The following is a 13,941-nucleotide window of genomic DNA, read 5'->3' on the forward strand; positions in this document are numbered from 1 at the left end:
TGTTTATAGATGATTCATAAAATAAATTAATATACTTAGAATATTTCTTTAGGGATCATTATTTGAGGAGTTAATGTGCTGTACTATTTTACTTTTATTAGGTCTTACCAATACATATTTTAAATTAATGTATATTTATATTATACATTATAATATTTTTAATATTGTTTAAAAAATAATACAGTTTCTGGATATGCTCTAAACTTTCCCATAGGGAAGTCTATGCCACGGTAGTGGAAGCCTCCACCCACTTATGCAAAATTACTAGTAGTAACTTTAAACTCATAAATCCTGCTCTCTGATGCTCCACCCTTGATTTGCAAGGTTGGAGATGTGTAAAACAACATATAGTCGTAACTCTACACTCGGAAATGGTGAACAGCAGACAAGTGTAGATTTACACCTAGGTGTATTATTAAATGTGCACATACTAAATATATAGTTTTATATTTACCTTTGTGAATAGACCCCTTGATTTATATCAGTAGAAGTTACTGAAAACAATCTGTGCTCTTCCAAAATGTTCACACCAAAGCTGTCAACTACTTTTCTGCTTTTCCTTTAATAGCTGGCTGCATTTTAACATTGTCAACTACTTTCCATGTAAACAGGAACTTGTGAACCTTGTGCTGACCGGCAAAGCGGTGTCTAATGTGTTCAACGATGTGGTGGAGCTCGATTCTGGGAATGGCAATATTACTCTGCTGAAAGGAATTGATCTTCGCAGTGACATCGGTTTCTTGTCTCTCTTTGAGCATTACAATGTGTGCCAGGTACAGTGCATTTATATTTCGGAAGAATTTATTAGGCTATTTAAAAAAGATTTGCGGAGAAGCAGAACTAATGAAATGCCCTGAATTACGGTCTTTATCCAGTACAGCAGCTGACTGCACGTTATGCCATTTATTAGGTATATAACAAAAAATGCAGTTACTGCAAAAAAATTCTTTGCGAGGACTGCTCATTTATATAATTATTGGTTATTTTGCTGCAGCGGGGAAAACTTGTGCAGTGCGAAGGGGAACATGAAAAAAACAATATCTTCTGTTACCTACTCACCACTTGAGATTGAAGCCAAGAAGATTCATAGCAATGATATTTCAACGCTAATCTGAGAAATGTGAGCCACTTCCTGTTTGCTACAATGTAATGCTGTAAAACCATACTAGTTAGTGAATTTCCTTGATGCAAATATGCAATGTTACATTGCCTGTGGTGCAACGCATGCGATTAAAACGTGTTCATTACAACAATAGCAATTTTACAACACCTACCATTACATCGCAAGTGATTTCTACGACGTGCTGTAAGCGGCGCGCTAGATTTAGGTATAGTATAATTTACTATTCCAACTCCAGCCTGCACAACAGTAGAGAAGGTGTTGGAATAGTGTATTATACTATTCCTTAGTTTAGAGCGTCTCCTAGAGCAAGTTGTTGTAACGACTCGCGTTGTAATGGTACTGTGATGTAACAACGTGGTCGTTGTAAAGACCGAGTGGTAATCGCATGCGTTGTACCGCATGCAATGTAAACTCTGCCCATTCTCCGTGAGCATCCCTGCCACATTTTGAAACGAAGTAGCCAATTGCTACTTGTCTGATCTGATGCAGTTGAGGAGGGGGAAAATGTCTTCTATTGTTACTGTGGTGAAGTAGAGCTATTTGGTTGGTACCCTATGCGAAATAAGTAAACCGTTTTTAATTGGCTGTTTCCTTATGTACCGGAAGATAGGACAGGCTTGTTAATTCTTGTGGTTCTGATTTGTGTAGATCTTAGCTTTTTTACCTGACCATATTAAGGAGCACCTGGGTGAGACTGTACAGTTTTCGTTCAGGGAGTGTGGGTGTTTCACCCGTATGATCTTTTCCTTGTCACTTTTACAACAGCATGCACAGTACCGATCCAAAACGCAGACTTGAGATTAGCCTCATTGTTATTCACAAAATGTGAATTTGCATTTGTAAATACATTTTCTAGCACTTTTATATTTCATTTGTGAGTACATTTCTCCTGGGCCTGTCATGCTCATTCGAGGATGAGGACACCAGTAAAAATTGGAGACAACCTATAAGCTCTGATGAATAGTAGCTATTTGCAGACCTTTGCAGGTAGTATCTCACCCTGAAAATGATCCCAATTTTAGTTTTGGTAAGGGCAAGTGTAAATTCATATTTAGGAGAAATATTGCTAAATTAATGTTTATTAATGTCTCTATTTTTTCACGATTCCTTCAAAAGGAGCCATCCCAGTCAATGCAAAATGCACTTGAGCCTTTGAGGTTCTGCAAAATTTGCAATGTGGCTTTTAGTTATCAGGTGGTTCCAGGTAGTCATGTTTACACCACCTAAAAATTGAAGACATCTTTTTGGTTTCCAGGCATTCTAAATTGGTCTAATAAAGCCTATGCCTGCAATGGAGGGGGTGATTTCTTCTTCTGATTTTTACATGTCAGTTGTCATACTAGCAATCATATATAAACAGCAATTCCAAATTATCCATGAGACACCCAAAAGAATTAAATAATCTCAGGTGTGGACATCTGACGAGCACATTCACAGTATCTGCATCTTTCCATACAATCTGCAGTATTTTTCTGGTGATATAGGATCCAACTTCAACAACTTATGTCGGCTCCAATACAGCCTCTAACCCATGAAAAATGGTTCCTTTTAAATGTGCCTAGTTGTACATTCGTGCACAAAAAATATATTGGTGCTTGACATAGTTTACATTCTTCCAGCACTGACATGATCTTTCCCCAAATGCCAGCGGGAGGATCCAACTTAGCTTTTTCATACTATGAAAGGTAAATATAGCATTCAACTGTTTGTCAGAATTCAGTGTTGCTTTGAACATCCCCATAGAACTATAAATATATTGATCATACATTGGACCCAATATAAGAATTCCAAAAAATCAATTTCTCCTCATCTTAGAAGTTGACTGGGTGAATCTGATAAACATTCAGGTCAGCTTGGGGAGCTCCACAGTGGTCAATAAATGCCGACCTTGCTCCTAATATTAGATGACGGTCTAGGCCTAGAGCCTGTTCTGTAAACAATAAAACATTTATACTTAGACGTGCTGTTTGTTGGAGTATGTGATGGATCTTAAAAACACCAGAAGCTTTTGCTCCCCCCAAAAAATGCTCAAGTCCATTTAGTATGGTAGGCCCAATACCATCACTGAAGGTAACTTTAATTTTCTGCCTTCAGTCATCTGCACAGATTCTTCGAAGCCAACTTATGTCTTTTTAATCCCTTACAAACGAGAAAACTGCAATTTTTCTATGGCTTTCATCACAATATGCAGAGTAATGCTATCAAACACGACACTGATTTATTTCTTCAAGTGTGATTTAGACTATTCTGTTAATCTCAATAAGTGTCTCTAAATGAGGCTTGACAGATTACAGGTTACTGTACTCTAGATGTCCAATGTGTTGCTAAGCATATGATGAACTGCTATCACTACTCCATACCATTGTCTCAGAATTGTTGGTATTTACTTTATAACCTAACACACATCCAAACTCTAGTTATGCTCTCACGTTCAGGTACATCAATCTCCACGTAGATATGTGCACCCCAGGTCATCTTTGTACAGGACAAGCTTGTTTAAATAGCCATTAAAAATGAATAGTTGCATCACCTGTTCTCTATTTAGCTTGCAAACTAAAGTCTAGGGAGACAGGGCAGTCAGGGCTTTTGTCACACACTATATTCAACTCTTGAGTAAATTCTTGATTATTCGCACCTTCACAGTGGGGTTGGAATAGCAATGTTTCCCCTATGTACATTCTCCCAAAAGTCAAGTTTCCATAAACCTTCCAGAGATAGGCTCAGTCAACTTTATCGAAGGTCTTAGCCACTTTAACTGGGCAAATGATCAATGGTAGGAAATTTACAGTTGCTAATAGTGGGTTTTAAGAACAGAGTTAGATGACATGCGCTAGGTTTGATGCCCCAGATCTGGGACTGCAGCATGTGTTATGAAACTGCGCACAGATCCATCTTTTTGGGAAGCGGTATTGTGGAGTCTTGAGGAAGTCACAAGCATCTTAAAAGTTCTTGGAAGAAGAAGACGGTGATCTGTTTTTTAAATCTCGCCTTCCTCCTGGTCAAACGATCCATTACAATGAGCTGGAAGCTCCTTACACCTCCATATTTGGAAGCCTGGGTTCATACTCTTATGAAACAGACATAATCAGAGGCAACAGCACTTCATTGAGAGGAAGTGAGGTGTCTGTGTCGCTCTCCAATAGCCCAGGACCTGTAAAGTGTGTTATCCCGACTTACAGACCCTCCACGTTTCATTGATTCTTCAGTCATAGCAACTAGCCTGGATCCACCCAGCTCAGATGCTTGGGATGCACATCATCCCCTTTGAGACCCCCATCCACAGTGGCCATTCTTTCCTGCATTGCTTCTCCCAAACGACAAAAGACTCCCATATTAGTCACTTACCCTGCCCCCCCAGTCCTTCCCCCAGTTCCCCGCTCTATGGTTTACTCTCCGGTTCTCCCTTTTATAGCTAAACATGAGTGTGAGATGTAGAATTACATCCTCCTTTAACTGTTTGTATATCTCAAATAGTAAATCGTTAGATTTGATACCTTGCGTAACTCACGATTATTAATTGATGCCCATGATTTCTATATTTTAATTTCACTGTTTGACTCATCTAGTAATGGGAACAGTACTGGTAAGTGAACTTCCTGCTGCCATCTTTCCTGCCTCCCTAGATTTTCCACTAAGTATTCTAATTATTGGATGAAAGCCTGAAAATTTGATGAATTTAAGAATTGCATTACTATTTTTGAAAAATTGAGCTGAAATGAACATGCATGGGCTAGTTTTAAAATGTGAGTGTGCTATATAAGGAGGAATTAAGAAAATAAATACAGTGTGCAATAGGAGTAAGGACAGTCAAAATATCCAGATGATGGCAATGCAGGAAACAAATGAAGATGATTGAGGCGATGTGAGCTGATTAAACTCACTTCGATTTTATGAGACTCAATTTCATCGATCCAGTCCTCTGTTGCACAGAGGCACTACACAGGTCATGTGTGCTATTGAAAGATGAGATCCTAATCACTGTCATCACTGTGCTAACGGATGGAGAATTCTGAGCCTCACACCATGTCCTTAAGCAGCTCAGTATGCAAATTAAAACTGGTGGGGAAACGATGATACCCTTAGACACATCAAAAAGAAGGGACTCGTTTGCCTTAACTTTGCCAAATTGTGTACAACTGTAAAGAAATGGGCAAATTAATCCAGGACCTTCTTCCTCAGATCCATCCATAAGATATCAGAAAGTGTCCCTTGGTCCACAATATCATGCCAGATAAGGATCATGTATATTGCGCCATCAGCCATCTTGATTGTGGCCTGTCTTTATACCACTGATAAACCTAAAACAAGTTTGACATGAAAAATGAAGCTGGTTACTGGCCAAGTAATACTCTAATGAGTCAGCTAAACAACTGTTAGTGCTTTGTTAAGAGAAAACAGCGCACTTATCAGATTTACATTTTCTAGGTTTGCCAGGTCTAGAGCGATTTTTTTCAAAGAAGAACATATTCAGCCTTGCAAACGGTTTGGGAGACATTCCTTTCACCAGCGATTAATTTATATTGGGTATCCAAAGTTGTTGATAAAATGTTGTTTGACAATGATAAACAAAGTAAAACACCTTTCATGGCCTGATGAATACATACAATTCCAACTCAGTTAGCAATTTAAATTTGATCCAGAACTATACTATGCTGGCATAAATTAAAAAGAGAACAGCAGGCAAATTGTGAGAAAACGTAATTACTTTCTCAGAAGGAGAGAACTGACTTATTTGAGCATATTTCTATACATAAGCATTGAACTATAATTAATACCATGTATAATACCTGGAAATTGAGTAACTTTAAACTGCAAAATTGAATAGATTATATGCAGCTTTTCATCAAAGTTAATTTGTTTTACACGCAGTATGCTAGTAAATAACTTCAACTTTCTGTGCTCTTTATTCTCTGAAATTCCTAGATTTGATGTTTCAGAGTGCAGAAGATCAGTTAACCATGAGTCTGAAGGATACCTCTAAGATTTAATGTATTTTATGCAGAAGGCAGAGGTGATATTAAGTAACATAATTAGCTGAGCACATTTAATGGGACTGCTAGTTTGGAATAAAACTTTTTAATTGAATTAAGAAGTTATGTGGAGAAGGGAATTAGGATTGAAAGATAGTTTGAGTCTCAACAAAAAAATCAGCTCTTTAACTAAAGTGAATGTTGCCCAAGATAAAGGTTTATTAAACACTTCAGAATTAATTGTTATATTCCATTGGACATTGGCATCACTTAGAAATATTTAATGGATGTAAAATTCACTGTGAAACATAATTCAAGAAACTGCTAGAGCACTGAGCCCTCAGTCCTATTTTCCATGCAACTGACCTTTTTTTTAGGATTCTAAGAAATAAAAGATAGTTAACCTATTCACAAGTTCAATTTATACAGTGTAACCAATTTTGGCAAAACAGTGAGAGCCCAAAGTCGGTTGATAAGACTAAGTATGGATTTATTACGATTGTATTACAAATTCAAAACCAAACTGACATACACTAATCTCAAACATACATTGAAGAAATTCAGTTTCACTACTGGCAGACCAAATCATTTAACAAAGTTAAGTATCAGCAACAGAAAAGACACAAGAAACTCAATAATGGCAATGCAGAAAAGCCGAAACAGGATCTGATGATTAGAATATGATTTGGGTCTCTCTTGCCTTGGTATGAGTAAATCTAAGTTACCTAAAGTGATCTTGCTCTATGTCGCACTAATTGGGAAACCCCTATTTAGATCCAGTGAAGCAGAAAGATGGCAGCATTACAGAGACTTCTATAAAAGCTCTCCGAAATCAGTAAGATTACTTAGTATAAGGCCACTCAACAGAGAAAAAGGAAAGAGCTCTATACCCCTCTAAATATAAAGGGAATCTGACTAAAGCTGAAGTGTGATCACCCATTAAAACCCACGAGAGAACATTCAAGAATCCCCTATCATGTGTCTTATTACTTTACATCTTCACACGGTAAAACTTGGCAACTATACTTGATTTGCACATCAGAACCTCCTTGGATTCCTCCTATCTGCTAATTCCACACAGGCAATAGTCCTCCCTTTGTTCGTTAAGGCTTCTCAACCTTGCCAAAAGTTCTTCTCCCGAGCCTCGCTATCTCCCATACACAATGTGCCTTTCCCTATTCATTAGACCATATGACTGCACCTGCAGAGGAGCGCAAAATATTGCAACCCAATCAAACGTTCATGTTAAAGGTTAAACATAAAATTCAAACGCTAAGGCCTTTGGTCAAGTTAACATGGCAAGTATCTCAGTACACATTTAAATGCATGGTTATATATACATATTTGGTTATAAAATAATGCAGAATGCTATTCAAAAGAGTTTGTGAACATATAAGAATTAACAATGACGCAGTAAGGAAAACATTTGTATGCACACTCAAAAAGAGATTACAGAGCAAATGCACTTTTTGTATTTGTTCAAGTGCACTACATTGCATTAATGATGTTAGATTATTTATTTATTTAGTGTATTTTGATATCGCGCACAGATACCCCAACGGGGTGTCCCGGCGCTCCTGTGTGATCACATGCTGGCTAAGATGTTTTTAAGTAGAGAAATGATCAAGAAAACAGGTGGGTTTTTAGGGCTCTCCGGAAAGGTTGTTCGTCCTGAATCAACAGAATGGCATTTGGTAGCTTGTTCCAGAGGGCCGAGGTCAACACTTGGAAAGTTTTCCCGCCTGAGCGAGTTTTCCTAAATCTGGGAACAGTGAGGAGATTTTTTAAGGAGGAACGAAGAGTCCTAATGTTGTTATAAGGAATCAAACAGGTGGAAAGATAAGCAGAGACCTTGCCTCTCAATGCACGGTGAGCCAGTACCAGAGCCTTGAATTCTGCCCTTTTATGTATCGGCAGCCAATGAAGTCTACGACGGTGGGGCGAAATGTGCTCACGCAAGAGGATACCACCAACCAGTCGGACTGCAGCATTCTGGACTGTCTGGAGGCGATGACAGAGCCCCACAGACAGGCCAGTATACAGGTCGTTGGCGTAGTCCAGGTGCGAAGTAATCAACGCCTGGACTAAAATCTTCCTGGTGTTGCTTGGCAAGAAGTGGATACACTTTTTTACCATTCTGATCTTGGCGAAGCATGCAGCGGAGACTGTGTGGACTTGATGGTGGAGTGTGAGGTTGGAGTCCCATCTAACCCCTACATTTTTCACAGAGTCTTTGGGCAGAGGGGGAGCACTCAAATCAAGAGGCCACCAGATGTTGGGGTCAAGGGGAGACGGCTGGTGGAAGAAGAGTACCTCCGTTTTTCCTGCATTTAGCCTTAAAAAATGGTTGTCCATCCACTGGGCGATTGTGCGGAGGCAGTTTTTTAGGGGATCAAAGGTTGTGGGGGTAATACTGTTGAATGAAAACAAAAGTTGAATATCATCGGCGTAAGATGTGGCCTTTATTCCTGTTTGGGCGATGTTATCGAAAAGGGGTGAAAAATAAACATTAAATAGGAGGGGGCTCAGCGAGGAGCCTTGAGGGACTCCCAACCAAAGCGGGCGGCTATCTGAGGTGAATGGGGGAGCGAACACTGCCTGCGTACGGTTGGACAAAAAAGATGAGATCCATTTTAAGGCCGTACCCTGGATACCCTTAGATTGGAGGCGGTCTAGGAGGAGGGGGTGGGAGACGGTGTTGAATGCTGCTGACAGGTCCAGCAGCACCAACACCGCTCTTGATCCCTCGTCCATCCTCCATCGTACTGCATCTGCCAACTCGATTAGTGCAGACTCAGTGCTGTATCCTGGCCTAAAGCCGTGCTGAGAGTCATGGTAGGCACCTGATGTTTCTAAAAAACCCGCTAATTTTTGTTGAGCGAATCTTTCGAGCACTTTAGCGGGGGCTGGTAAAAGAGAAATTGGCCTGTAGTTGGAGGGTTCACTAGGGTCGGCGTTAGCTTTCTTGATTATGGGGACTAGTCGCGCATGCTTCCAGGAATCAGGGAATACTCCCATCTGTAGCGAGTCATTACAAATCCCATTCAAGGTGTGATTAAGAATGGGAGCTAGGGACTTGTATTGCTTAGCAGGCCAAGGGTCAAGTGGAGAGCCGGATTTGCTTTTTAGAAGTTCCATAAGAGATTGTTCCAGAGTAATCTCTGAAAAGTCGGAGAACGTACACCCAGGACCAGGGATAGGAGAGTTAGTGGAACTTATGTTACATGGGTGTTACTGGGTAAGGAATCGTAAATGGTGGCTATTTTATTCTCAAAAAAATCAGAAAATCACACATACATGTGACCATGTGTACGTATTTATGTCATGGTCAAAACATAAAGGGTGGAGCTAAAATTATGCTCCTCCAATACTTTAAGGAAAATGCTTTTAGGAGGCGGTGTATTATATGCACAAGTACATGTAAAAATGAGTTAGTGGAATTCACATATGAAAAAATGAATTGGAAAAAGGATGAGTTTTTTGCCTTACTGATTAACAGACATGTTTCATTACCTGTACATAACTGGATAAACAATGTTGCTACGCCATGCTAACAAACACTCAATATGACAAAAAAATCTCATTAAGTACGGTTTATGGACAGCCCCCTCTGGCCCACCAAAAGTTTTTTTATTCTGATTGGATCCATTTTATAGGAGTTACTAACTAGTATAACAATAATGGAAGGTGACTTTAAGGTCGGATGCCTTATACAATAGATATATCTACCCCACATTGGCAGTGGTTCCTTAGACCTCATCACTAACGATTTGCATGATACATGGGATTCAGTGACACTGCTGCCCCCAGGAGGCTGTTTTCTCATTTTTCTCTGGTGTGCATAGATCATTCTGACTTATCAATTACTTCCTAATACCCACTTCTGGCTTGACAACCATTAAGGAAATTGACCTGCACTCTAGTCAATTGTCCAACCACATCAGGGCCTGACTAGGAGTCCAAAGCAGCTCTGGCAATTTTGTCAGACCAGGCCCCTTTGAAGCACTGCTGCTTTTGTTACTGAGGGCCACAATTGCAGCACTGCTGCAAAACTAGCCCCCAGTAACAAAACCGGCCCCCACCGCTGCAAAATCATCTTCCAGCCTCCCAGGGAAACGTCCAATGGTCGCTACGGCCAGTCCGGCCCTGGACCACCTACCAATTGAATTACAATTTTATGCAGACCACCTGAAATCCAAATACCATAGTGACTTAGCCTTGGTGGTCCGTGAATAAAGATTCAGAGATGCTGCATTGGAAGATATAACACAATACTTTGAAAAAAACTTAACTTTGTTTCGAAGTATTGTGTTATATCGAGGGTCTAGGATAAGTTCAATATTGGGGAAAATTTTGGTCGTGCTGTAAGACTTTTATACTCTAAGCCTTCAGCTTGCGTGTTGGTGAATGGCAAATTGTTGGATTCCTTTCCCATTACTAGGGGAACCCGTCAGGGTTGCCCTCTTTCCCCTTTATTGTTCGATCTATATATAGAGCCCTTTGCCCAGCGGTTGAGGGAAGAGGAGATTATTAAGCCATTTGTCTTTGAAGGGTGGGAAAGGAAAGTGGCTTTGTATGCCGACGACATTTTGTTATTTTCCTCAGATATAAGTTCAGCCTTTCCAGCAGCCATTAATCTTGCTTTAGAATTTGGTGAAATATCTTGCTATGAGGTTAATGCCTCCAAGACTGAGGTAATGATCTGGAACGATACAGATAGTGTTTTGGAGGTACAGCCTACTACTAGTCTTCGGTATTTGGGTCTGAATATAATCAAAGACATTGATAAAATTGCAACAACTAATTTCACCAATGTTGCAAGGGAATGCCGTAATCTCATGCAAACCTGGTCACATCTTCCGTTAACCTTGTGGGGGCGAGTTAATTTAGTTAAGATGACTATTCTGCCAAAGGTTTCATTTCTTTTTAATACTATACCTCTTTTCTTTGATCCATCATTTATTTCTAAGTTGCAGGGAGATATAACATCTTTTATTTGGGATAAGCATATCCCAAGGATTGCATGGAAGAAGCTCAGGCGGCGCAGGGAGAAGGGGGGCTTGGCTGCACCGGACTTACAGGTATATGCCTGGGCTTTCCAACTTAGCCACACTCGAATGTTGTTAAAGATGCCTGTAGATCACGGGGTTGGCAGTCTGTTTTTAGCTATGCTTAAAGGAGAAGCGGTAGCACAGTCAGGTTTTTTGTTTAAATTTGGAGACCCTAAATTCTTTAAGAAAATTAAGTTGAAGGTTTTGCAGGGGATGGCGAAAATGTGGTTTAGGGTGAGGACTTTAGTAAAGCTTGGTTACTTTTCTAGCAGGGCCCCGCTCTGGGAATCTCCTGGAAGTCCTGAGTGGTTGAAAGACAGCTTGGCTGCTCTTTTGCGGGTCGGTGGCCTGGAGGTATGGGGTGACATATTTGTAGGTGGAAGCGTGTTACCATGGGAAGTTCTAAATATGAAAATAGGATCAAACCTCAAAATTTAAATATATTCAGAGCACCAGCTGGATGCAGCACCATACCTCACAAACCTTAGTTCGAACTGGAACTCCAGTTGGGGGTGGCAACCAACTTGAGGCTCTACTTTTAGACAAACCATCTGGCAAAAAAGAGGTATCAGTGTGGTATAACTGGATATTGGAGGAGTCTGATGGAGAATTCCAACTCCCAGAGTTGTTGTGGGGCCCTGCCCTTGCCTGTCCTAACCTAATTCAACTGTGGTCTATATCATTTCAAGTCCTATGGGATATTGTGAAGCCTGCATGCCTGCGTAGAAACCACCTTTACGTGCTTCATAGAGCATATTATTCACCACAAAGGCACTCAAAATTTGCCGAAGGTTCCCCGGTGGCTTGTGCTAGATGTGGCCTGTTGGAGGCCACCGATGTGCATATGTTTTTTGAATGCCCCAGTATCTCAGCTTTTTGGGACTCTATTAGTAATTTGCTTTCTGACTCTTTGGGTTTCCAAATTTCTATAGACCTACCTCTTGTCATTTTGGGAGTGAACGATGGAGTTCGAAGTCCAGCGAAAAATCTTCTTTTCTATTCTATTTTGCTGGCAAGAAGGGAGAACTGTTTTAAGTGGAAGGACCAACATCCACCATCGCTACCTGACTGGCGAGCTTCGGTCTTACAAGTATCTAGACTTGACTTGGCAAGAGCTGGTAACCGCAATAAAAGATCATTTTGGCATTTACTGAAATGGAACTAGCTGTCCGGGTTTTTTTTTTTTTCCCCCGGTCCAATGATTATGCTGCTATTATTTACCCCCCTTTATTCACCTGGTACTGTTTTTCTGGTTTTGTGGCAGTATCATCCACGACTATACGGTTTCTAATCGCAGGCTTAAGGTATTCCTGCTATGCTGAAGGGTTGCGAAATTGGAACAGTTTATAACCCTTGCCAGTCATGCACTGAGACAGCATATGGTACTTGAATAACCTGTAATATTTGAAACCTGGTGGAATATGAAGACAAAACCCCTCCCCCAAAAATCCATCGTTTGTTTGCACTCCACACCACCTCAGTTCAGACATGGCCATATGCAAATCAGCCTTGACTCTGTGCCTCATGGGAACAGTCCAGCCGGAACTGCCAAGCCATGTCTTTACTGGACCGGAATCAATCATCCTAGGACCGGTTTCTGGCTATCAGCCGTCTTCAGCCAGGATAGCTTGACTCCAGTGGTGTGGAGAGCATGGGACTCACGTCTGAGCATACCCATCCCACTCGGGTGACAAATGCAAAACCAACAGTTGATGAGCAGAATGCAGAACAATGTCATACATTCACCCTAGTACAGAGATCTGGGCCTAAATCCATCGTTTTTTTGGCACTACACACCACCCCAGTTCAGACATGGCCATATGCAAATCAACCTTGACCCTGTGCCTCATGGGAACAGTCCAGCCCGAACTGCCAAGCCATGTCTTTACTGGACTGGAATCAAGCATCCTAGGACTGGTTTCTGGCTATCAGCCGTCTTCAGCCAGGATAGCTTGACTCCAGTGGTGTGGAGAGCATGGGACTCACGTCTGAGCATACCCATCCCACTCGGGGTGACAAATGCAAAACCAACAGTTGATGAACAGAATGCAGAACAATGTCATACATTCACCCCAGTACAGAGATCTGGGCCTAAATCCATCTTTTTGTGCACTCCACACCACCCCAGTTCAGACATGGCCATATGCAAATCAGCCTTGACCCTATGCCTCATGGGAACAGTCCAGCCCAAACTGCCAAGCAATGTCTTCACTGGACCGGAATCAAGCATCCTAGGATCGGTTTCTGGCTATCAGCCGACTTCAGCCAGGATAGCTTGACTCCAGTGGTGTGGAGAGCATGGGACTCACGTCTGAGCATACCCATCCCACTCGGGGTGACAAATGCAAAACTAACAGTTGATAAACAGAATGCAGAACAATGTCATACATTCACCCCAGTACAGAGATCTGGGCCTCAATCCATTGTTTTTTGCACTCCACACCACCCCAGTTCAGACATGGCCATATGCAAATCAGCCTTGACCCTGTACCTCATGGGAACAGACCCGCCCGAACTGCCAAGCCATGTCTTTACTGAACCGGAATCAAGCATCCTAGGACCGGTTTCTGGCTATCAGCCGACTTCAGCCAGGATAGCTTGACTCCAGTGGTGTGGAGAGCATGGGACTCACGTCTGAGCATACCCATCCCATTCGGGTGACAAATGCAAAACCAACAGTTGATGGACAGAATGCAGAACAATGTCATACATTCACCCCAGTACAGAGATCTGGGCCTAAATCCATAGTTTTTTGCACTACACACCACCCCAGTTCAGACATGGCCATATGCAAATC

General features: G+C 41.2%; 1 protein-coding gene across 1 annotated transcript in view; it reads left to right on the forward strand.

Annotated features, from left to right (window-relative positions):
• The window catches only part of MINDY4 (MINDY lysine 48 deubiquitinase 4), a 718,486-nt gene that overhangs the window by 627,689 nt on the left and 76,856 nt on the right, over nucleotides 1-13,941 (forward strand). The window contains exon 15 of the mRNA XM_086940895.1: nucleotides 612-773. Within this exon, the coding sequence (XP_086797021.1) occupies nucleotides 612-773 (162 nt within the window). The remainder of the gene's footprint in view (nucleotides 1-611; nucleotides 774-13,941) is intronic.

The sequence above is a fragment of the Lissotriton vulgaris genome, chromosome 10, assembly GCF_964263255.1.
Source record: "Lissotriton vulgaris chromosome 10, aLisVul1.2, whole genome shotgun sequence".
Taxonomy (NCBI): Eukaryota; Metazoa; Chordata; class Amphibia; order Caudata; family Salamandridae; genus Lissotriton; species Lissotriton vulgaris.